Source organism: Uloborus diversus, chromosome 2 (assembly GCF_026930045.1).
Source record: "Uloborus diversus isolate 005 chromosome 2, Udiv.v.3.1, whole genome shotgun sequence".
In the NCBI taxonomy this organism is placed as follows: Eukaryota; Metazoa; Arthropoda; class Arachnida; order Araneae; family Uloboridae; genus Uloborus; species Uloborus diversus.
Window position 1 is genome coordinate 79,548,473 of NC_072732.1, and position 26,978 is coordinate 79,575,450.

Consider the following 26,978-nt stretch of genomic DNA (forward strand, 5'->3'; position numbering starts at 1 on the left):
GAGCCGTACCATATGTGACAATGAACAGCTTAAATCCCCCCCCCCCTTTTTCAGTTAAGTAAATCCAACAGAAACACATAACTGGGACTGGTGGTAGGAGGGACTTTATAGGGAGCAAAGGTTGTTTATTTTCCATAATTTTTGTAAAAAATTTATTTTAAATATTTCAAATAAATTGAAATATTAAGAAAAATGTAAAGAAAATAACTGTGCATTTTTATTAATAATTACCATTTAGGAAATAAGTACAGTGTGATTCGATCTAATGATTTTCAAGGTACTGGAAAAAGTTATAGTTAAATTGAAGAGTATAGACACTCACTGCAGTCAAATCCGGGCCAGTGAAATGTATCATTAAATTGAGTTAATCATTAAATCAAAGCATGCTTTAAAACTACACATGCCTTTTCAATCAAGTGCAAGCAAAACTAACAAACACTATATTTAAGATACCGCTTTTAAATCCTTAGTTGAAAGTTAATAAAAATTCCACCATATAAGTTTTTAAAAATCACTTCATTCCCCCCCCCCAAGAGTTAGGAGAAAAAGAGGAGAGGGGGGGATTAGTTTAAATTATATTATTTATGATGCCACGTATTCAACCATTTAGTGTGACCTTGGAAGGAGCATTGATAATGTAATAAAAGAATTTTGCCCATTAAGAGTTCAAATATGCATGTGTTTGATTAATCACACTTCTGTTAATTGCAAAATATAAATTTAAGAGGAATCATTTGACTTGGTTATAACTAATGGAAATAATGAATTTGAATATTGAGCAATATATAACAAATAGTCAACTAAAAAATCAATGCTGTTAAGTTTTCTCAAATGTATTTCAGCTCTAACATTCACTGAAAACATGTGATCCAATTTAATAGTTTAAATAAGAAATGATTTATTTGGGGTTTTTTTTCTACATTTCAAGCTTATATTTTACAAAGGTGCAAATTCTCTAATTGAATTTAGAAGTTTGTAGAACTCAATGAGGTTACTGTCATTAGTACTAAAACTCTAAATTTAAAATTAAAAAAAAAAAGCAATTTGCCTGACTTAGGCATTTGTGCTCTGTAAACACCAATTTTTATTTCAAATTTGTGAAATTAAAAATTAACAACCACTAAAAAGATAATGTTTTATGATGTGTCCTCATCATAATTTTAGTTCACAAATAAGTAACACATTCTTATTTTTAGAAAGCAGTCATGCAAACATTGAAAAGAGTGACAAACTTAGTTCTGCGTTCCTTAAAAAATATTCATTAAAATTTTGAAAAACATATGAATTGCATAAAGAATGACTTTTTTTTATTGCTGATTATATTATAACTAGTTTTTGTCTTTTAAATGTGACATCTTTATTGTTACTTTAGGTCAGTTGTAATCAATCTGATTCTTACTTACTACCCACTATTAAAGAACGAATTTATGGTATGGTACAAAAGGTTTTGTCTAAATGCTGAAACTTTTACATGACAACATGTGTACAAACCATACAAAAAAATATTAAGTTACTTTGCTCCATACTTAAATAATCTAATTGACATAGGAATGATATTTCAAATTATTTTATCGTTTTTCTTGAGTAACCAATGTACATTTGAAGAGGATTCAATACCTCCAATGATAATACTTGAAAGTAAAAATACTTATCAATTGCATTCTATAAAGCAAAAATTTCACTATTTTCTGTTATTATTTGAAATTTAAAAATAATTCGCCAAAGCACTGCGTTTAAAGTTTAGTAAAAAATACTAGAGCAGAAAAGTACTGAAACTTTGGTTTTCATTACTATAAGGAACATAAGTTTCATATTACATGAGTGAATACATATAGTTTTTAAGACGATTTTTTAATCTGTACCATCAATTCGTACATTGAATTTTATGAGAAAAACAAGTAGCAACATAAAACTGATGTGTATTATTCCCATTAAAAAAGAAAAGCAAAGTATATTTTCAATTTTTTTGAACTGTGGATGGCTCTTTAGTTGGAACGCAAGAAAACTATTGCCTTTGCACAACTGAGAGTCATTTAAGTATTGCTTTGAGAAAATTCAAATGACATAGTACCAGTAACTACACATTAGAGCATTAAAAACAAAAACCATTTTTGAAAAAATATATGTCAACATATTCTACTAGTACAGCTCTTTTAACAAAGCTAAAAACCAATTTCGAACAATTTTGCATTTGTTTATATTGAAAAAAAAAAAAAAAACTAATATGTATTAACAATTTTTAAAAATAAATCAATGATGAGGTAGCATTGTACAAATGAAATTATGGTGAAATTGTATGGCTCTGATAATGAACAACAGATGGTTCTGTACTATGTTTACATTTTTGTTTTGTTTAAAAAAATATGAATTTCTTTGATATTTTAAGCAACAATATTACAAAAGAGTAATTGGTTTTAAGTTGGGAATAATGTTTCAGCTTGTCCAAGTCAAACGAAAGAGGAAAAAATTACCTGCTGCGCTAAAAGTTTGTTTTAATTGTTACGAAACATTATTTTCCTGCCCTTAAAACATGTCTAGAAAATTGTATCATAGTTTAGAAACAGCAGCATTGAAATATTAGATTAACAATCAATAAATATGTATCCTTTTGTAGACTGTACACTTAATACTGCAAAGTTAAGGCATACACTTTCGCTATGAAAATTGCATACACGTATTTCTAAATTAACCGTGCACAATGAGCATCATAGGGTTACAAGAAAAATGGTATTTTTTTTAACAGTGCTTCATTTTGCACAAAAATCCTCCATGTAACTAAAGCATGACGTGCGTGTAATTTTCATTTCAAATTTGTGCCTCATTTTTGTTGGAATGCACAGTTGAGGAATAGTTACATTATCGTATTATTCATACTAAGATAGAAATTAAGTTTTTCCCATGATGCAAAAGATATCAATAACAATTTCAAATCTTTTGTTTTGAAACATAATTCCCTTCAATATTTTTTTTTCCTTATTTTTTCACCTATGGGTTTTTAAATTGTTTTTTGTACAACTGATCTCAACCACAAAACTTGATTTCTTCATTAGCACAAATCATCTGACAATTATTTAAATCTGACATTTTCTTCTGCTTCATACCTATTGAATACTTTTAAAGGGGCTACATTGCAGACACTGGCCTGTTTCATATAATACTTAGAATGAAAAGGCACTGTAGCTGCATTTCAGAAATAAGTTTCCAGATGGAATTTAAAAACAACTTGAATAAGAATATTGTTGATAAGTTTTTGAAGAAGTATGTAAAAATGTAAAACATTAGCAAACAAATGCAATCGTTATGAAATTCCCAAAATGTCTGTGTCAAATATTTGAAAACAAGAATGGAAATACAACAAATGCAGTAATTTTTGCTGAAAATGGCAAATTCAAAAAGACATTTTCAAAAAACCAAACCAAATATACATTATCGAAGTACAACTTTTAACATACAAACTGGACAGTGCATAGAAATCTTTGTAAAGATTGGAATGTTATGAAAATATTCACAAATGGATACAATGAAAAGGACTCTTAAACCAGGTACATAAGGTGGAGAAGAACAAAATACAAGCTTTAAATTTAACCAAATTGAAGTTAAAAATATTTTTTATTCTTCTGATTGCTGCTAACAAGTATTAAAGGTGTGCACATTTTTAACATCGTGGAAACAATTGAATGCCAAATTAGGAAAAACTAAATTCAATTATTATGACAAAGTTTCTAAAGGCACTTATTGGTGAAATTTATGAAAGTTATAAAATAAGTAAAAACGTGCACACACATGCAATGATTGATTCATAGATATATTAAGCAATGAAAGTTCTCAAAGAAATAACAAGTTGAACCAGTAACAATGTTTTTCGCACACCACGTAGAAAAAGAATAGAATAGCAGTTAATTTCCTGTTCTCAACACATACACAACCCGTTAAATACCTTAAAACATATATAAATTCTATGTGGTGTAAACGTTTTTTTAATTGCATGAGGGGAAAAAGATTAAAAGTAATACTTCAGGATATTCAAAAACTATTTTAAAATGCATACAGCATGAAACCCCACAGAAACATGCTAGTAAAATTGCATAAACAATGAATATTTTATTATATATATTTTTTAATTTTAAACCCACTGTTTAATAGCCATTCAAAACTTAAATATCAATGTCAAACACATGTTAGATTAGTTGCTACATAATGTAAATCATTAAAACAAAAAAAATCCTAAGAATAAGTAATCTTTAACTAATAAAAAAAATATTTCCCATTGTATAGAAAAAAGAAACTGGTTAAATCAATGTCATTAAAAACTAAAATTGCAAAAATATCGTATGCATGTTTTTCGAAATTACAAGGAATTCCCTTTTATACAGCAGAAAAGTCATGAGCTTCTAATGCTAAGCAGCAGGTAAGACTACTGCTACTTAGCCCATATGCTGAAGCTTTCTACACTAAAAAAGGGGTTCCTTGTAGTCTTGAAAAACATGTATGCGATATTTTTGCAATTTTGGGCTTTAATAACATTATCATTTATTTCATCTTTTAATTTTTTTTAAACCTTTTCTTTAACTGTCAATGAAAATCTTGATTATTTGACGGAGAGAAAGAAAACAATCCATTTTTTTTTCTTTTAGCTGATAATGTTCTTCAACACCTTATTATGAAATAAATAATATTTGCAAACAGAGTTGCTACTAACATATGATACAAAAGAGGCGATAAATCACCGGTTATGTACAGATAAATAGGGTGAATGAGTTGTAGCAATAGATAAAAGTAGAGGAATATCACTTGCATCAACATTTAAAGTACTAGCAATTTTGCTATATGGAATAGACAAGCGATTGCCACGAAGATAATCTGAAAGCATTTGACTTCGAAAATAAAGTTCTTGCAATCTATCTTCCAAATAAATGATGCACTGAAAAATAAGAAAGTTATTAAAACATTTTTAAATGCACATGACCTAAAAATATTGAGTTTGAACTACTCATTAATACATCATATTCAGAGCTGGATATTTACATTTATAATCGTTCACAATGAGTTATAAGACAAAGGAAAATAAATAAAATGAAAATTGTTGCATTCATTTCAGGGTAAAGTGTGAAAAATAAAAGAGTTTTTCAACATTCCTGTTGGTTTCACAAGATTGCCAGCCTTACAAAAACAATTTGAGGAGCTGTTCAAAATATGTGTACAAAATCATTAAAAAATATTTTTTAAAAAAAGACAAACTCCTTTTGTAAATCTTTATTTGTATTTTGATAGTAATCTAAAACACTAGCATACAAATAATTGCTTATCTCTTTTTAATTAATAAAACATTTATAAAACAAAATCATACTTTGAGTAACACAACTTTTAAATTCCTATGTGCATATGTCTGTCATTAAAAGAATGTAAGAAATAAATGTCAAGTTGTTTTGGTCAAACCATCCAGTATTTCCTTTGAAATTAAAAGCCCAATTCCTCACAAGTGCTTCAGCTTTCTCTTTTATAAAATTTTCATTAAGGGATATGTTTTTTGCTTTGCATTGCGTTATCCACAGCATTAAGTCTTTTCCCCTATCATGATACTAGCTAACTTGAGTTTTCCTTCTGATACCCAATCCATCATAAACAGAACCATCCACCCCTTTTCCAAAATAGATTCTTTAAAAAAAAAAATAATTGTGATGCAGAGAATCTCCACAAAACGCAAAGTAGTTGGCAACATTGGTTTAGTATTTAATTCTTCACTATTTAATTTGTTCGATCAAGCCCCTTTGCAAATTTTCAGATTGGACATACTGCAGTGCTGTTGGCTATCTTATAAAAATGAGTTGAAATGTCTGGAAGTCTTAATGAAATTATAAAACATAGTCATATAATTTTAATTTTCATAAATATTTTTTAATTTTCACAAAGTAGGTATCTCTTAAAGAAAAAAAAAACTACATAATAATTTTCATCTTCATTCAAGACCTTTGATTGAATTAGATTTTGAACAATATCCTTACCCCAACTGTTTTTTTTCACTATTTTAAATTCAGTTATACCAGGGGTGCTGTGTAGTCCCCATGGCATCAATCTCTATCTCTACTCATAATAAAGCAGAAAGTTTGGACGTGTGTCTGTCATGCGTATAGGGACTGTTTGATCAGTTTTCATGAAATTTGGAACAAAATTAGGTTGTAGCATGGAGGTGTGCACCATAGAGTTTTTGCGAACTTCAGGCTGGCGAGTCGAAATTTTTTAGCTATCAATGTGAAGATATTATTCAGCCTCTTTATGAGGTATATTGCACTCAGCTCTGTCTCTAAATACTGTAACGAGCTGGTTGGTTTTTGCCCCTTATTTTGCTTTAACTCCGGCAACAGGATGGAAACTCCTTGATATCTTCACTAGTTCACTGGTTATTTTGAAGTAATTTTTAGGTCTCATATTTCATCAATCTACTCTTTTGTCAGTTCCACTAACCAAATCAAGGGCCATTTTCTAATTCTGTTATCAGTTGGTTACAACCGAAGATTTGCCATCAGCATGAAGACTTCACTAATAATATCAGTGGTTAATAACATTTCTGACGAATGTGTCGAGTTATTTGGTTTTCAGTTGCATATCATGAGAAATGTGGAAATTGGAGACAGTAGTCTTTTTATTTTAACAGTTAATAAAACTAAAATTGGAGAAAAGAACGTAGCTGGCAAAATTATTTTTTTCTCTATTATCCTCATACCTATAATAGCAAATTTAATGATCGAGTAGCTGACGTCATCAACAATGAAAATTGATCCACATCATAGTATTTTTTTGATAATGTTTGACACGCAGAGAAATGCTGTATTGTGGCCTTGCTGAACTGGATCCAGTAACTTAACTGTCTTACTGGTAAGACTAATTTTAGGAGAATGAACAAACAATAAAGTGGTCAACAATGAACACTATCTACTGGAGTTTAAGGTTCGTCCAGTGGAGTTAGGGTTAAAATTTTAACGAGCAAAATCACCAAACAGGCAACTGCTTCGTTCAAATGTAGAAGCAATTTTCACCCGTCATACTGTGAAGGGTGATTTTCTAGTTTTGTAAGTTTTAGCAACATAAATAATTAACCTGGTCAAAAACCATAAACATTAACTTACCGATTCCGGGGGTATCCGAAGTTCAATCATATTTAAGATGGCATCACAAATTCCACTAACTAAAGATGACATGGCAATACGAACACCGAGTGAACCATCTTTTTCACCTCCAATAAAATTGCTTGACAGTAGATTCACCGTCCTGGGGGAAAAAAATTGAAAAACCATGATAAGAAAAACAAATGTTTAAATAAATGAAGAAAATTAAAACCTATTCTAACAAAGAGAAAGTAAAGTGTTTCAGCACAAATGTTCAGAAAAAACTGCTGTAAATGCTTAAATTTTTACCATTTATCTGTATCAGCTAATATGCAGACAGCTTCTGAAGGTGGTTCACCAAGAACATCAATCTGGAACACAAGATACTCGTATTTAATGGTTATTGAAAATTTACTTTTTCACACAATTAGTTTTAAAAAAATAAATAAAACTACTTTTATAGCTTTTTTATAAAGTTATTTATTGTTTTATAACAAGGGAAAGTTTCTTGTTAGTTGTGATATAAGTTCTGAAGAGAATTTCATATACAAAAACTAATGAAATAATATATTATTAAGGTCTTACATAAATAATCAACATTACCACAAAATCATTAAAGTTTAAATTATCCAATGCACAAAAACATACAAATATCAAGTCATATAAAAGCAGCTATTAAAACTGAATAATTTCCTTTTAAAAAAAAAAAAAAAAAAAAAAAAAAAAAAAACATTTTTAGAAAATAAACAAAATCAGCAGCTAAAATGCAAACCTTAATCCCTTTCATTTTTTAATCCCCCAAACCTTCAATCCATTTATCCCTTCCAAGCTTTTTTATGTATGAAAGGGATTGCAGCTCTTTAAGAAAATAAAAAGCAATATCATTTGTATATTTCTCAAATCCTAAAAGTTTACATGCAATGTCTTGTGTTTTTTCCACAACATTTTCTTCAAAATCACTTTTTTTAATCATTAAATTTACATGAATATTCTGAGATGATGTGATAGATGCTTTAAATCTTATTCAAGCATAGATTATACTTTTCGTAAAAACATAAAATTTGTAATGTTTTTGCCTATTTTAATATTCCCACCAAACATAATGGAAGTTACTCTTAATGAATTATAACAAATAACATTCAACAATACTTTAAAGATAAATGTTTAACTAGGCCTTTAACTTGCTTAATCTTATAACTCACAACTTAATAAGTTTAGATGTAAGCATTACTAACAAACAAAGGGCTTCATATCTCATAAAACATGCAGCAATACAATTTTTCTTCTTTTTTTTTATAGCAGATAATATAAAATAGAATGTTGATACTTTTATCAACATTTATTGAAAATCAGTCATAAGAAATTTTTTTGCAAATAATAGCACTTGTTACCTTGAATCTATTTAATATTTCTTTTAACACAATACAAAAATTTCCACAAGCAATTTAATAAACTGAAGTTTATAAAAATTCAGTAAGAATTTAAATGTTGTAAGTACTCATTTCAATGAATAAAAATATTTTTTTTTAATTCTTAATTACTTATAGAAAATTAAATATAAATTTTTATCAATAACTTTCGATGCAAGTTAAATAGTGAGTTTTCCCCTTTTCATGAAAAAATTTTGAATCAACCACCTAGACTATTTTTAAGCAAGGACATTTCTGCAAGAAGCTCCCGACCCCGCACACATCTGCCAGTAGTGGGTCCTATATACAGGAGTCTGTCCAGGATTTTTCACAGGGTCCGTTTTTTGTGAAAAATCAAATAATTTAAATTTTTTTTTCTTGTAAAAACAAAAGTTTAGACTCGTGAGATGGTGGAAACTGCATCACTGACACTTAAAGTTGAGTGTTTTCTCTCTTTTCTGTTGAGAATATCATTCTTGGGTATTTTTCTAGTATTTGGAGAGAGGGGGGAGGCATCACTCCCTGGGAGATGGGCACCCCTCAAGTATCAATATTTATCTACCATTCTACATCATGATAAATTATACTAGAAATGTTTTATGTATAGTATTTAAAATAACTGTAAGAAAAAAAAATTAGGCAGGGGTTCAGCATTTAACTTTTTAACCCAAGACACTGTGTAAGAGCATAGAGTTTCGTTCAAACCTTATAAACTCCGTGATTTTCACAAAAATAAAAAAATATTTTATTTGTTTACCTCTTAACTAAGCGTACTAAACATCGAAAATTCGAAAAATCAGATTTCCACAGCGGATGCAAAGAGATTGCAATCCTCAAAGTGAAGGAATCAAAAGTGTAAAAACGGCTTGTAAAATAATTTTTGATAAAATTACTTTTGAATTGCATTTTAGAGTATTATGATAAACATATCATTAATATCTGGACACAGTTGAAGCAAAAATAAATCAATAAATAAATAAAACAAAAAATAAACCATCGATTCAGCATTTTAATTATTGACTCATAAAAGAAAATGGAATTCCCCTTTAAAAACTTGAAATAAGCTTTGTTACAAAAATAAAGAGACTTTTCATTTATTTGCATCCTAATAAAGCGAAGTTAGCTTGAAAAAAAGAATAAAATACAATTCTCATTTCGGATGTAAAAAGATTGCGTTTTTCAAAATGTAGCATCTATAGAAAAAAATAACTGTAAATAAAAGTTTATTCAAAGTTAATTATCCTTTTTAGTATCGAAAAACCAAACCCATATAACTTTCTCTCAAAATAAGTTTAACATCGCACCACCAGACACTAAGTGGCGATAAGTTTAAATTTTGTAACCCTATCTGAAGCGATCACATCCGCCCCACCCATACTATCCTTTGCAGTTCTAAATTCATTTCGCTGTATATTATTGATGCTTAAATCATGAGTGGGGAGAAAAGTGCTTACTACGCCTATTCAGAGAATGTTGACGCTTTTCCAAAGAAGTTTACAACAACACCGCTGCATAAAACAAACAAGCAAAATAATAAACCAAACTGACTTTCAGCTGTTAATTTCTTTCAAAGAAACCAACAACAGGCATTATATTTATTTGGCGGTAGTAATTATTTATGGCTTGCAGGAGCATCACAAGAGTGCCGATTTTTTTTTTTTTTTTTTTTTCCCTTTTGCAAAATTAGCTGATTTTGTATAAGTTGATTCCTCTAATTTAACTTTAAATATGCTGTATTATTTTAATTTGAAATTTGCTCTTTCAATAAACAATTTGTGAAAGATCCGTTTTTGTTTACCAGAATTTTGTGGAGGGTTCGTTTTGGTTGATCGGATTTTTGTGAAAGGTCCGTTTTGGTTAATCGGATTTTTGTGAAGGGTCCGTTAACGGACCCAAATTTGCTCTGGCCAGACCCCTGATATAGCTACAGTAAACTCCCGACTATACGGGGAGTGGATTATCAACAAGTCAAGTAACAATCAGGAACATGTATTTTTGCAGATAAAAGCAAATACCAATGGCTGTTTTTCTTTTTTTTTTTTGAGCAATCACAATTGCTTATTGCTTTTATTTGAGCATCCTTGATGTCCAGTTACTTTTTCAGACTGGACTGGGGGCCTCTGCAGCACCGCCGTACATTGGAGGACGGAGCAGCTCCTCTAGTTCTAGTCTCCACTAGCAGCACTGTCCACCAGAATCCCCTTCTCATAGGCAGTGGCGCCCATGTCCTGCATACACACACTCCTACATACACACACGTCTACACACAAACAAGTCCTTACACACACGTAACCGTCCAGGAGGAGGGGCAGGCTTGGGAGGACATGAGCCGTTTCTAGAAACAACAGCCTCCAATGAGTAGGGTCCCGTCGCAACTCATGATTGCGAAAAACATAATTCAAATTCAAAAGTGTCAGAAATCAAATTAGATATATATACACACTTTTTTTTTGTCAAATTTATAAATTTTTACACAGTTGTTTTTGTTTTATTTATTTATTTATTGTACTTTCTGCATGGTATATACATTTGTTGTTGATCGATGTTAAGTTCTGTTGTGCGAAAATAGAAACATTTTTACTGCACTGCATATATTTTCATTGTTTGAAGAAAGTATTATGCATCAATGCAGCTAAGTTTTTGAGGAAGGGACAATTTTTACCTTATTTGTCCCTCATTTTAGTGGCTTATCCATGCCGCCCTATTTCGCAGATTTTTAATTGGGAGTTTATTGTAACAGTACACAGTATCATTTAAACCTCAAGATGCTTCAAAACATTTTAATCACTTACATGAGTTAAATGAATCAAATCATCTCTAATCTCATCCTCTGTCAATGGTCCGTCTACACCTTGTAAACAAAAATCCATAAGATAATGATCTGAAATGCCAGCCATAAGAGACCAGCCAAAACTCTTGTATGGAGATGAATTGGTAATTTCAGTTGAATTTTGAAGTCTGAAGGGAGGGAAAAATAAAGAACACTTTAAGTTAAAATTTTTATCTTTTGAAATACATGTACAGTCAGACCTCGATATAAGGTCACTCGCTTATAAGGTCCCCCTGCATATAAGGTCACTTTTCTAAAGTCCCGGCTCATTGAATAGGAATTCTATGTTATGTCTTATCGGATATATGGTCAAGTCTTAATACATTAATCGCTTATAAGGTCACTTCTGTCTGATTTCTTGAAATGATTTCAGTGCTAAATAGAGTCACTTCCAAGAACTGTCCGCGATATACGATCCTTAAAAAGTGAAAAGCCGTATTCCTATTAACGTAGCATGTATTGCACCGAATGCAGTAGAAAGTGAGTAATACGATAGTAACACTAAAGTATAAAGTAATAACGAGGACACTCCGAGTGTACTTTTTACCAATCATGGAAAGCCAAAGCTGCAAATTTTCAGAGAACATTTAGAAAACCATTGTGCTTAAATTAAAGAAAAAAAATCTATCATTTCAGTATTAATGATAATTTTTAAGTTGGATACGTTGCACATCAGTTCTCTGCTTAGGCATATTTGTTAGCAGTTTTACTCTACATGAAAGTCCTAAAAAATCATTTTAAAATTTCTTATCGATTCCAAAAGATTTTATTGGTTCAAATCTATTTAACTATTATAACCTAATTACTGATAATTTTGAACGTTTTAAATTTTAAAAAGAATTAATGTATATACATGTTTATTCCTTAAACACATGGTATAAAATCTATATTGTTCAGTTATAAGGTCACCCCGCTTATGAGGTCAGTTTTGTCCCGAAGGGTGACCTTATATCGAGGTTGGACTGTATACTCAATCTATAAACATGAAAGTTTATTAATTGCATTTTACATAACAGTATTTCATTTAATTAGTAAAAAAAAGGAAGAAACAAAGCACCACAATTCTTAATAATTTCACATACGATGAAATCAAGCAACAAAGCTTCAGTAAAATGTAAAATTTTATGAGTAAAAAATATTCAAAAAGAATTCCCAGAAATGCTTTTTATTTCACTTTCAATTTAAGAAGGCTGCAAAAACTTAACTCTTAATAGTTTTACATCTCAATCATGAATAAATCTCAATACTTTTCATTACTAGTCTCGCTCCCTACCCCTCTCATAAAAATAAATACTTTTAATTTTTATTTTTTTTTAAATCTTAACAAATTTTGATCTATCTTAAAAACTTAAGAATGTGCAAAAAGTACATTTTTATCTGTTGCAAGTCTTACAAATTGAACTTCCTAGTTGTTCTTTTCAAAAACTGTCAAAAAAAGAAAAAAAAAAGCTGGAACTTAGAAATAACAATAAAATTTAAAGCAAAAAATGATTAATATGCTGATTTACCATTCATAAGTACTTTCATCATTCAACTAGCTAAGAGGACATTCAGTTTATCTACACTTTCAGAAAACACACGCACACAAAATTTGTTTTTAGTTGAGTTAGGACAACATTCTTCAGTGAAATTTCTCTTCGTCTTCAACATTTTAAACAGATAATCTCTATTATAGCTCAAAAAGTATGATATTAGGCATAAAAGCTTAAAAAATAAACATATAGACAAAAGAAAATACATACATATAGACAGAAGAAAATACATAGTAGAAAAATACTCACTCTGGTAAAGACACTTCTTCAAGGCCTTCAGGACACCAACTATCAAAGCGTTTCAGCATTTCAGATAGGTGCAATTTGCTTTTGCTAGGACTATGAGGTTCTTCCATGCTGTGATAACCTTCTTCCACAGATTCACACTCTTTCATTTTTGGGGATTCAAATATCTCACTTGTGGAACTATCGTTGCTCAACTGATTATCATAGCATAGACACTTTTCGTAGGAGGCTTTTGATTTTGAAGGCATGCACATCTTAGAACATAATTCCGTATCACAATGTTTACTTTGACATTTGTCCATACACGGTATGACATTGATCGTTGGATTGTTTTCTTTCCCAACCTTAATGTTTATTGAGCCACTGTTCACAGCTGCACTGGAAAGTCCCCCACAGCAGTTTGTATGACATTCTTGCAGAGCCGATCTCCGTTTGCATTGATTAACTAAGTCTTTTTCGTCCATACTTATGTAACCAATACTGTCCACACGAGAGTTTTTTCTATTATCAAGAGTTTGGTTTTCTTGGGAGGAAATAGGAACTAATGACGCTGCCACTTCTGGCATTAAACTAGAGTCTAATGAATGAACCTTATTTTTTTCTTCTGAAGGCGTTACAGTCAAATCACATGTATCTTTCGAGGAATCGGAGGCGGAGTCTGAGGAATCGGGAGCACCGAGGATGTCTGACGCACGTAAGGTTTCTGGAAGACCTTGTTTAGAATCGAGAACACTACTATGAGCTTTCAATGAGGAATTACTTTGACTTAAAGCAGTTTTGGAGCTGCTTGCATCACCAGAAGGAAATCTCGAAACTCTACAAAATGATATGAAAAACACAAAATGAAAATGAATGCTTGAATTAATTACTTTAAATGAATCCATGTTAAAATGAAATAATTTTAAAACATATTACATATGTAAATGATAAAATGTAAATAAAAGAAATAGAACAGTACAACAAGAGAAAGAAATAGATGCAAATGAACTAATGCATTCATATCAGGGTTCACATTAGGAGAAACCACAAATGTGATTTTTCATCTTGACTAAAATATTAAGCGAAACTTTTATGGAAACTACATCAGGGGCTTAGGGTCTACACCCACTCTCAGTTTGTTGATGAGGCAAAGTCGTATCAGCCATTAGGATTATGTTTCTCCAAACAAGGTAAACATTATAGGTAGATACACATGCACAAATCAGAACTTGAGCCAGGTAGAAAAACACTCTTGTGACTCTTAAATAGGTTGAAGTCTGATATGCCTACACCCAAAAGTAATGAAAAAGAAAATGTAGTTACATTTGTGTGACCCCTCCCCCCCCCCCCCTGCAAATGTACTTTTGTTCAGTGGGATTTTGGAAAATACTGCAAGAATCTTGCAGTTCTGTGACATCGCATGAAACCTGCATATGTAAAAAAGATTATTCCAGTTTTATATCTGAAACCATTAGGAAAATATGAGACAACATTTACTTCGACTACATAAAAATTGATAAATAAATAAAAATCATTTACCTTGTTTTCAAACTTTCAGTATCTGAAATAGAACCATCTAGACTTTCATAAATTTGTTCATAGATGTCACTGCATCTAATGAAATAACTGAATACTTGCAAAATCTTTAACACAACATCTTTATTTTGCCCTTTGACCACAGTTTTGGCAAGTTTTAAAGGAAATCCAAGAGCACCATATAAGTCACTGAAAGAGAAAACAGTACAGATGCATTTATGAGAATAAAACAATTAAATCAACACTTGCCTGAATTTGTCCTCAAATCTATGACATTATCAAAAATAGCGCCATATCACAATGTCATTAAAATTTACTATATATTTTATTATGGTTTTGAGTTCAACAATTCCCTGCTCACATAGAGTACCACACCTGCCAACCTCTCAAACTCAAAAATTAAAGGACCAACACTTAAAAAAACAGGAGATTACGGGAGAGGAACAGATTTTTAACCAACTATATTTGCATTAAAATAATACTCTTCAAATGTAAAAATTGAAGCTATTATTTTTATTCAGCATTAACTTTATTCAACTGCTATTAATACTTATCATTTTGAAAATAAATCATACAACTAATAGGTCTTTTGCATCATAAATTGCATCACACAGAGATATATGTAGGTTAAAATATTTGAAAAACTGCTACCATATTTATTTAGGCAGCAGCAAAAAAAAAATGACGATATAAAAAGCTATTTGTATATTTAGTCAAACCCCGCTATAACGAATCCTCAACTGACCGACTTGAGAAGTTGCTATAGCCAAGGGTTCGCTACATCTGACTTCCAGAAACAAGTCTGAATTCATAAGGATACTTTGATAATGAACATCGTAACTACACGATGTTCCATTGGGGAAATAAAGAAAATGTATTTATAATGTATTAATTATATATTACTCAATAATGAACAAACTAAATTATTTACCTTTGCCGTTAATTTTTCTATAGCATGGAAGATGTTATTTTAGGTTTCAAGCCATTGAATTTTATATGCGTTTCGTCTATTCTGTAGTCCAACTGTTACGAACAAATATGCAACACATTGATATATAGTTTCAAGTGCAAAAGAAAAGAAAATAATCAAAACATGGACAGATGACTTTGGAGCAGAAATTTTAAGTCCAGGACTAATATCTTCTGTTTCTTCATCAATATCAGAAGATGAGTCTACAGTCAAGATGTTCTTGTCAAAGGTTTTTGAATTGTTCAGAAAATACCAACACTCATAAAACCAGAAAAGTTTCTTTGTACATGTTCAAAGAACAAATTCTGTCATATAAATTTGTTTAAAGTAATTACACATTTTATATCACGTTTGTTAACAAAAAATATGTCTTTCTTGTATATTTCACCAGATGATAAGTTTTTAATTTTAGAAATTTCTGAATTGTTACAGCCAATTCTCTAGCATTTAGGGATCGTTACAAGCATCTGAAATTGCTTTAATGAGGTAGGCCTTTAGTTTGGACCATTCGAAAGGTTTGCTACAACAGGGGGATCGTTATATCCCTGGTTCGCTATAGAAGGGTTCGACTGTATTCCTTTTTAGCATACTTCATCCCCATTAATGTAGGACATAAATTTTTCACTAACCTTAATTGTACCCAGTGCGGATTGTATGGCCTGGACTTTGCTAGTAAATCCACCTACAAACAAGAACTCGGCATTAGTTACATCAATAATTACTTTCCAAAACCACAGCATAAACAGATTAAACATACATACAATAGTATTTCTCAATTCCTGAAGTGCGTTTAGTACAATAAGTTGCAGTGTAGAAGCTACATTTTGTGGCATTTTTAAGTATCAATTTGGAAATCATTAACGTACTTGTTGATCAAAAAAGAAGCAATCATTGCAAAAGCAGATGAGGTGTTAATATAGAGAGCGTATCAGTTGTTGACTCTGGTGAAATTACCCTCTATTCATGCTTTAGAAACTAATTTGTGACCAGCCTGATGCCATCTTATGTCAAAAATAATTAATCAAACAAGTGCCAAGAACAAAAAATAATCATTGTCTTTTCATGTCATTCTCTTTTCATGTCATTGTCTTAATCATTTTGTAATGGTTTTTAAGTTTGGCATAGTATAGTATTCACTATACATATGTATAAATGGTTTAAATATCATTTTAATGTTACAAAACATAATTAAGTCTTCTGAACAATCCTCGACATTTTTGAAAAGCAATAGAATTTTCTCTATTCCTCCATTCTATGGCCACTAATTACACAAACACTTCTTAGTCTAAAACTGTACAGTAATCAAGTTTTCAAATTTTACCAAAATCAATTCACTGTCCCCAATTTCCGTTCCCCCGCCTAAATGGTAAAATTTTGTCACCAAAAAAGTTAGTTAAGTTTTATTTATTCTATTTATCTGTACTTCAAAGTGAAAATTGAACAAGTACCTTATTCTTTGAACTTTTTTAATGTCCATCAAATAAACATGTAAATACCTTCACATGCCAAATATATAGCTGACAGAGTAAATAAATGCCGAAGCATGCAACTGATAAAGAGAAATTCAGCAATCTTTAATTATTTTTTTAAATGATTCATTTGAAGGTGAATGTATTTTACTTGAGTCACAAAATGCATTTTATGAGAAATTTAACAGAAAAGACATACATTTTAATATATTTAAACTTTTTTCCTGGACGGGGGAAAATCGAGAAATCAATAACAGTGACATAGGACATAACAGGGGACAACAAAATGGACAAGACGGTTAACTATGACCCTTCCTCCTGCCCTGAAAAGGAATTGAGTTTTGAGATTATTTTATTCTGGTGGCAATGCTGCATTATTGCTGTTGACCTCAAGTAGTTCTCAAGAAAAATGTCAGCAACTCTGCTTTACCTTATATAGGGCTTTAATTATTTTTCTTCTGCACTTTTCACAAGTGTGTTTATTTCAAGTTAAAAAAATTTTTACAAAAATGTTGCTACAGCAGCCAGATGCATAAAAAAAAGTTTTTAAAAAAGAGTAGAACCTCACCCAACATGGAGTATGCTTGTGACTTGTTTGAGATGGCTGTATTTTCGACTCTGTAGGAATTACAGAAGGAACCCAAGATAGATGATGAGTGAGAACAGCAGTAAGAAGAGTGCTAATGAAACTGAAAACAAATTCCTATTTTAATAAAAATTTAAAATATTCATATTCCAAGTTGTAAATCACTTATTCCAAGATAGAAATGAAAACTTTACAGATATCATCAGTGGCGCCCCGATCCTATATTTTTGGGAGAGGTAAAATTCAGATTTACCGAATAAAATCCAGAGTTTTACTAAATAATAATTTAAGAGCATACACACATACCTGCATCTAATGAGAAGTGACATTAGGCATCATGATTTTATTTTTTTTAAATGCAACTTAGCAGTGCTCTTTTCGAATTTGCCCAATCAGCCAAAATTTTGACTGTCACAGTGACTTCTGATCTCAGACCGGGGTGCTCCTGAATATCATAACTCACGTTCCAAAACACAGGAAATTCAACCACACATTGATGAAAAAAATGAATTGAAAAGAAGGAATTTTAATGAATGCATAATATTAACATGTAGTTTCAGAAAATTACATAAAACTAACTATTAAAAATCGATTCACATGTTTCAAATAATTTTAGAGCAATTCCTCATAAAAAATAACAAAGTTATTATGAATTTAAAAACACTTATGTTTGATTTTTTCATAACTTGGTCATAAGTCTCTAATTTTCAGTATAAATAACCACAAAATATACTTACAAATGTGTTTCTTTTTTATCATACAGCTTCAATGAATCAGCAAATTTTTCTAGAAATGTGTAACTTCGATGACAATGATTAGGAGATGAAATGATGGTCAGCCATTCAGGATTCTGCAATCGTGGAGCCATATACAAATCACTGATGGCTTGTTGAAATTTCTTAGAGCCCTGTAAAACAAAAATTCTTACTATATCATTCTATTAATTTTTTTTAAAGAATACAGTGTATATTAATTTGTCAGTAATATTATCTGTTGTTGTGGGTGTATAATCAAAGAAAGTAAGTAAGGCATATTATCAGTAGGTACATCCTTAGCCCTTTCTTGCTTTTGAATTATAAGCAATTGTTTGTTTCTTATCAATGGAGTTATCACAATGACCCCTTTTTAACCGACAAAAAAACCGAGGAGGTTTTCAAGTCGACCCATATGTATATATATTTAATGTATAACCGCACATAACTTCAGAGCTTTCCCTGGATTAAAAAAGGGTAGGGTGCTGTTTTTTAAAAAAGGGCACTTTTTTGAAACTAAAAGACATGTTATCCCTTCAAAGCATTAGTGGATATAGTTGTAGGTTATATACTGTTACTTCTGGGTTCAAATGTCTTCTGTCGCAACAATACAAACTTCAAAACATTCATGAATTACTTCCTAGGACATTTGAATAGTTTATAATCATTTTTACAATATTTTGATAACTAATTCTTTCAGCTGTTACTAGCTATAACTTAAATGACTTAAATCCAAAAGTAATAATTGCTCTTGGAGTTAACTACTACTATAAGGAAACAAACACCAATAAACAGCGACAGTTGGAAAGCACTTGGTATTTATTTTCTATAGTTAAGTCATTTGTTTTCAATTGAAAAGTCCAAAATCATTTTGGCTTTTACAAGCTGAATTCTTTGTATTTTTGTCATATTTTTGCATTTCTTTGATCCCACGACGTTTCACAGGAAATATTAGCGTTTTGCTGTTAATCTGCAGCGATCTATTAGCATTTGCTTTCGGTTTTCGATATTTCTTATTGTTTTTCCAGTAGTACACAATATGAAGAAAAATGAGCAAAAATACGAACGTCTTTTTTGAACCAAAAATGCCCGGCCTGCAATGCATAATAATAAAACAGAACGTATTATCTACGAATTATCTGCTAAAACAACTGTTTCAGCAAATAATCACAATTTAGATTATTTTGAATGAAATAAATTTAAAATAAAGATTAAATTTGCAGAGCAAAAAAAAATCTGAAAATAATGACGGATTCGGATTTTGGATGTTGGTGGATTTGTGGCACTCCAATGCACCTGCTTAATTCTAATTCAAAATGTAAAAGCACTATTAAAAACATGAATTTGCCTGAAAGATTTTAAAATGTAGGGCTAACTTAATGTTTATCTGACTGGAAGAGAAGAGTTAGAATTATCTTAAAACATATGTCAATTGGACAAAGAAGCACTTCCCTTGTCATGAAGCGATAATGAGGAAGGATGACTGCCAGTATTCTTCACTGGAAACTAGTGTAAACAGCCCCCCATTATTGAATAAAAGGGGATGCAAACCCTGAGGCAAGGAGTAAGAAAGTGATTCTGGGAATTCATCAGTGGCTTATCAGTAGTGTTCCCAAACTGAAAGGTCCTTGGAAGAACATTGTTTAGTTTCTGCAATGCCCAGGTCACTTTTTACCTCTTATGGTAACTGAACATGGAAGGCATGCTTTTCTAATAGTCAGCTCAATGGCAATCCAAGGGGGGAGGGGTGGATGTTCCCTATTTTCACTTAAAAGAAAGTCATTGTAGGAAAACAAGGGGAGGGGACACTGGCTCCCTTCCTTTTCCTGGTAAAAATCTTAAATCCAAAGGGTGCCAGTTCATGAACAAAAAGGCAATCAGGGCTCAGTTTTACAGATAAAACTTCAAGTTGGGCGCATTCTAAGAATAAACGGGCAAGCTGGGGGTGGCGCCCTCTGCCCAAGCCGGGGGGAGGGTCTGCATAACTTTTTACAGAATCGTCCGATTTCGATAATTTTTTTTTATTGGAAAGTGTATACCCCGAAGTTGGTACCATATAAATTTGGAGAAAAAATTTTTTACCCTAAGGGTGGTGAGATTTGTTGTTCACTCACAGATTTTTATTTATTTATTTATTTTTTATGACCATGCATAACTTTTTACCGAATAGTCCTATTTTGATTATTCTATTTTCTATTGGAAAGGGTATACCTTGAAGTTGGTCTCATATAAATTTGGGGGGGGGGGGGAAATCCTACTCTAAGGGTGGAAAAAGGGGGGTGATTTGTTGTTCACTCACAGATTTTTTGATGCTGAGCTTGGTATTACAAAAAAAAAAAAAAATTAAGAATGAGCTTCAGACCTATCTGTCTCTCGTGTGTACTGCCGTGGGCAGGTAAACTGCAGTATCTGTAGAAATGAGTTTGAGATATTTGAAGAAATGTGTGTAGGATTCTACACTAACAACAGGAAAATGTTGGAATAAGACATTTTTTGCAGCGGAAACCAAATAAGCAGGCTTGTACAACACGGCAAACATACAATAGATGACAAAATGCAAAAACTGCAGTTACTGCCCTTTACCTGCCCACGGCAGTGTAAACCTCTCATTCTCTGATATTTATGATTAGTATTAGTTTTTAGTGCCAGTCGTTTAAAAAAATTTTTGTTCAGAATTTTTATGAAACAAAGTGTGAAGTTTAGTGATGATGATTTTTGAAATACATTTACACTAAAATGATAGAAAAAAAATAATTTTTAAAGAAAAAAATAGAACCGACTTCAAAAACTGCAGCTGGAAATTGCTCTAAAAAAGTAAAAGTAATTTCATTCTTTGAACAGCATACTACTTTTTGAACATAATTTTTGAAGTCAGCACGAAAACAGTAGATGAAATCATACTTAAACAAAATTCAATTACAAATGTAAATTTTAATGGACCTTAGTTCTTCTATGGAATTTGCATACAAAATTTTTAATAATATATTTGTGCATCGATATAAATGTTTCGTTCGAATTTTGACTCGTTTTCTTGAAAAATGTAAATGAAAAATGGTTACACATTTTTCCTATCCCGCCGACTTTAAAAATTATGTTCAAAAGGTAGTATAGATGTTGTTCAAAGAATGGAATTACTTTTACTTTTTAGAGCAATTTCCAGCTGCAGTTTTTGAAGTCTGCTCTATTTTTTTCATAAAAATTTTTTTTACAAAATCAATGCTCAGTGCTTTGTGATCGAGTTTAATTCATGAAATGATCAATCTACGACATAATCTATTTAATTAAAAGCGGTTTTTTTTCCCCTTCTAAAAGCGGATTAGAGCAAAAAACAAGTATCAAGAACACAAAAAGCAATTAGAGTTCCTCCTGAGCACATTCAGTATAATTCGATTTAAGGACTGTCAAGGGACTGGAAAAAGTCATCATTAAATCAAAGATATTAAATCGAGGCGCACAGATATTTAATACAGTGAAACCTGGACCTGTGAAATGAATCATTAAATTGGGTAAATCGGGAATCGTTAAATCGAAGTTATACTGCACTTTGATAGATCTTTTAATAAGAATTTTAATAGTATGAAAGGACACACAAGGGTAGTAAACCAAAAATTACTTTTAAATAAGTGTTCGAGAAAAGACTTTTGGTAAGTGTACAGTTAATCATATTACATGTCATGAATATACTTTGAAAATCCTTACATTAATGAAGTATTTACTATGCATACAAAGGATGAGAAATATTCTGCATGATTAAAGCTCCCTTTTAAGACAGGAAGTCCGATTTATGATAACCTGGAACCTTACAGTGGGCAGAAAACCACTGGAGGATTATAGCTTTCTCAAGTATCAAGATCGGCATTATGTGTTAAAATGAAAAGTTTTGGGAGAGGTTTTAACCCCAAAATCTTTCCCTGGCTGTGCCACTGAAGGCACTCAAGAGTCACAAACACAAAAAGTAAAGTAATAAATAGAACTGTCAACCAACACTTTTTCCCTCATAAGTTGGAAATAATTAAAAGTTGATTTTGTTTTGTTATTTTTATTATTTGAAAAGTTTTTTTTAAGTAATTTTTTTTGTAGTTCATAAAAGGGAATTAAAACAGTACTTACTTCAAACATAAAGTGAACGAAATTTCTTCTGTTCAAATAAGCTCTGACAACAGTATCTTTTAAACTCATTAGATGTCCTTCAATTAACGCCATATGAGTGAAAAGGAACTGAATGAAATCTCTGTAACAGAAGAATATAATAAGAAAATAACAAAATTGTCCAACATAGTGAGACATGCTTAGCAAATTGCTTCCTCATTCTCTCAACTGTCTTTTTGCAATGAGTTCTTTTTCCTACTCATTGTAGAAAATACAGTAAACTAATTCATGATCATACAGTAAATATATTAAATCATTGTAAAAGATACATAAAAACTTACAGACAATATTCAACAAGCATTCTATATATATGCGAACAGAGTGGTTTGTAGCAATTAAGCATTGTCCTCTTATTCACCAAAGGCATAGGTTCAAATCCAGTTTCAGTTGGCAGGTTTTCAAGATGCACAAAATTGTTTGCCTCCATGTGACATTATAAGGCTAGATTTAATATCCCTTAAAAATCTGTTCAGCTTGGATACTATGAGTTAAATTGGATCATTCCTGTTGCTCTTTTCATGCTGTGAGAGTCGAAGTGCCTTCTGGTAGGAAAATAAGCATCAAAAATCTCAAGTGATAATGGCTACCTTCCAATAGTACTGCCACATAAAAGAAGAAAGGAGGGGATGCTCTAGGTCTGCAAAGGCCAAGAAGCCCAAAATACAACCCCGTTAGAAACCCTAACGGACATTTGGGTGCTTCGACAAGAAAATAACGCTGTTTAAAGCCTTGCATACAATAGTCCAAATTTCAATTTTGGTGATGTCAAAGCATTATTGGTCATGAACAGATCTGGATTACTTTTTGAACTGTATGAAGTGGCAAAGAAATTAAAAAAACACTGCCTAGAAAAGCATAATCTTTATTAGAATAAATAGCCAGAAGCATCAATAAAAGTTTTTGATCAAGTTTTTTCAAAGAAAGATAACATGAATTTCTCACATATTATTTCAAAATTTTATGCTTAACAATACTTAAAATTAAATGTCAGATATTTCATTTGGTCAAACCATTTTAAAATATTTTTTTCCACAAAAATATATGCACCCAGGAAAATATATGAGCCAAAAGCTAGGTAATTTTGCAAATAATTTTGCAATTAAGTAAACATACTTTTCTTGCTTGTTTTCCTCTTGAAAACTGATAACAATGGACAGCCCAAGTTTTACTCTTTTCTGCCCAGTGCTTCTTGAAAACTGATGAGAAAAAGAAATATCATAAGTTTTGTACGTAAGTTTGAGTTATTTAAAATAAAATGAAAGCAAAAGAGATCTAGATGAAATATTATCAACTATAAACATAATCAATATGATTGCTGTTATCAGACACACAACTGCAGAAAGGTGGAAAAAGTAAACTGTACAATATAATAGCACAGTCAAATCCCGTTTCAGCGAAGTCCGTTAAAGGAAAAATTTGTTTTAGCGAAGACTGGTAATCCCCAACTCAAATTATATAGGAACAATGTCAACATTCTTAATATTAGTACAAAAAAATTTTGTTATAGCAAAATGATTTAGCTGCTCCTTCGGGCTTTGTTAAAATGGGATTCCATAGTACCACTTTTGAACATAATGAACCTCATACAGACTGGTTATCTTTACTCTTTACTAATAATAAAGCTGAAAATCTCTCTGTCTGGATGTCTGTAGGACGCCTGGATCTCTTGACACGCATAGCACCCAGACCGTTTGGCCGATTTTCATGAAAAATGGCACAAAGTTAGCTTGTGGCATGGGGGTGTGCACCTCAAAGCGATTTTTCGATAAATTCGATTTTGTTCTTCTTCTATTCCAATTTTAAGAACATTTTCCAGTGCAAAACTAGCATAAGATGGACAAGTAAATTACGAAATTATCATGACGTGGAATGGGAGAGCGAATGAACATAGCCAATTGGTGAAAAATTCGCCATCCATTATTTGTAAATATACAGGCGAACCGAATGACCTTTTAATTTTCAACTATGGGCAAAGCCGTGTGGGTACCACTAGAAGAAAATAATAACGAATGTTAAATAGCTGTATATAGTCAGAGCTGTTAAAATCAGCAGGTTTGAATTCAGAGTCATTGTCAATGAAATTGCTCTATGAAGAAGCGAAAATACCAAAGAAAATCTAGCAATTTAAAAATGTCCTTGTATGAAAATAAATGACAAAATCATTTAAATTAAAATTAAAGTTAAAAATGCAGTTGGCTCTCTGTTTAACGATGTTCTATTTAACGACTTTCTCTATTTAACGACGGCTTTTCACGGTCCCAGATGGTCCACTCTAGTGTTAAAAGCATTCTATTTAAGGACGCTTTCTACTTGAGGACGATTTTTTGTGGTAACTTGAAAGTCGTTAAACAGAAAGCCAACAGTAAAATAATTAAAACAAAGAATAACAGGTAGCATATGTCAATGAGACTTTTCAGCTTACTTAACAGCTATTAAAACAATTGAAATATTTACAGGTTACAAAAGGATCGAGATCTTCTAAAATTTTCAATAACATAAAAAGAATACAGTTTATTAAAATCTCTCAATATTCCAACATTAAAAAAATAACCTCTAACTTAGAAATGAACTCAACAATATAAAACGAAGCATTGAAGGTTTAACTTTACCTCTTCATTGGGAGAATTACTCTCATCTGGTTTCTGCAAGCCTAGTTCAATACTAGTGGCTTTATTCCGCAAAAGTCGCCTTTGAAGGCTATTGTAACTGCTTGAACGGGGAAGACAAGCCACAGCTGCCTCAGGTGTAAGCTGAGTTGTAGGAAGACTACTATAGCCATCATGTGATTGGAGGGAATCTAAAATTACGTTCAAAAATGAGAAATACACAACAAGAAAACTTAAGTAAACCCATGAAAATGATTAAAATCATTTTATATCATGATGTAATTAACATAGCATGACGCTTTAACATGAATCATCAGTTGTAGTTAATGAAACACGCGTAATGCGTATTTTTTTTACTATACAACATATCGCAGAAAATATTTTATTTTCATTCATAAGTCATTTAAATTCCAAAAACCATTATACACTAAAAGGTTGTTTTTACCATATAGGAATTTAGAAATAAATTAAACATGTTCCCCACCCCCTTAGAAACTTGTTACTTCATATTCAAATCTCAATATATAAGAGCTTATTAGTGTAGTAATGGCTAATTACTCTCATGGACTTTGATTTTTACCTCCAACATTATTTTTTATCTCCTACATTTAAATATTTATACACATGTCATTCATCAGCAGAAATCCTGATTTTCTCTTTATATTCAAAAAAAGGAAGGTCAAAGAAATTTTTGAAAGGAAGTCTGTGGCAGGTCCGCATCCAGGAGACCCCATAGGACCTACGGCCTTGAAATTTTGTATAAAATTACTTCTGCAAACCCCAAGTGGCCTTCTGCTTACCCCAAGTGCAAATCACCGGGACTTCGAGTCCCGGTGGTTTGCACTTGGGAATATGTTTCTTCAATTTGAATTAGTTTTTTTGTAATTATTTTTTAAGCTCAAATTTTGCGAAAAATACCTATTACTGCCTATTAAAGGGTGTGAAAAATTACTTGCACATTATAATATCATATATTTTTGCAAAGGGTAGAATTTTCCAAGTTCTACGCTATTTGTTTCAATGCTCTAACTTAAATATGGCGGGAGTTATTTGCATTTTTAGCTCGAACCTTTTTAGGCTTAGCTAAAATTTAGGCACTACTTTCTTCATTAAATCTACCAGTAAAAGGTGAAGGAATGGTCCCACAGTTTTCTTTTTGACACCGCTGGAAAGAGCGGCTTTTTTCACTCCAGATCTAACTCGATCTATGGTCGAAAAACTTAGTTTCTATCTCCAAAGAAATAAGTTACAAGCAGTTTTAATCAAATTCGAGTTTTACCATTCAAATTATTGATGTTTTGTTTGCCATTGCCATAGTTACGTCTTTTTGATTCGCTTGTTTATTCTTTCTCATTCACAAATTTTAAGGGTTTAGATTTTAATGGAAAATCTTAGGCCCAACTCAATTCAAGCCCCGAGCTAAAGAGCAAAATATATTACTCGTGACTAGTGATGTTCCGGACATCCGTATCCGCGGATATCCGAGGGAAAATAAAGATCTGTATCCGTATCCGTTACTTTTTTAATGGATCTAAAACGGATCTTTTCTATTTTAAAAATTCTTAAATATTTGAATAAAAGACTCTTGAAATCCGTTTAAATTAGGTTTTATTCCCTACTTAAATTATAAGGTATCATTTCAGAATCCAATTTATACCCCCCGTCGCAAAAAGGAAGGGGTAATAAGTTTTAAAAGTGTGTATCTGTGGCATCGTAGCTCCTAAACAGATGAACCGATTTTGATAGTTCTTTTTTCGATCAAAAGGCGACTTGATCAAATGTGTTCTTAGTTTGGCCTCGTATTTGTAGAA

General features: G+C 31.4%; 1 protein-coding gene across 1 annotated transcript in view; it reads right to left on the reverse strand.

The window, feature by feature from the left end:
• Nucleotides 1–1,693: 1,693 nt before the first annotated feature.
• The window catches only part of LOC129235248 (folliculin-interacting protein 2-like), a 56,569-nt gene continuing 31,284 nt past the window's right edge, over nucleotides 1,694–26,978 (reverse strand). The window contains exons 7-18 of the mRNA XM_054868957.1: nucleotides 25,171–25,358; nucleotides 23,675–23,757; nucleotides 22,523–22,643; nucleotides 18,398–18,567; nucleotides 17,643–17,763; nucleotides 16,235–16,287; nucleotides 14,639–14,824; nucleotides 13,124–13,936; nucleotides 11,305–11,470; nucleotides 7,413–7,474; nucleotides 7,125–7,266; nucleotides 1,694–4,921 (exon numbers count right to left, since the gene is read on the reverse strand). Coding sequence (XP_054724932.1) covers nucleotides 4,724–4,921; nucleotides 7,125–7,266; nucleotides 7,413–7,474; nucleotides 11,305–11,470; nucleotides 13,124–13,936; nucleotides 14,639–14,824; nucleotides 16,235–16,287; nucleotides 17,643–17,763; nucleotides 18,398–18,567; nucleotides 22,523–22,643; nucleotides 23,675–23,757; nucleotides 25,171–25,358 — 2,303 coding nt within the window. The 3' untranslated portion in view covers nucleotides 1,694–4,723. The remainder of the gene's footprint in view (nucleotides 4,922–7,124; nucleotides 7,267–7,412; nucleotides 7,475–11,304; nucleotides 11,471–13,123; nucleotides 13,937–14,638; nucleotides 14,825–16,234; nucleotides 16,288–17,642; nucleotides 17,764–18,397; nucleotides 18,568–22,522; nucleotides 22,644–23,674; nucleotides 23,758–25,170; nucleotides 25,359–26,978) is intronic.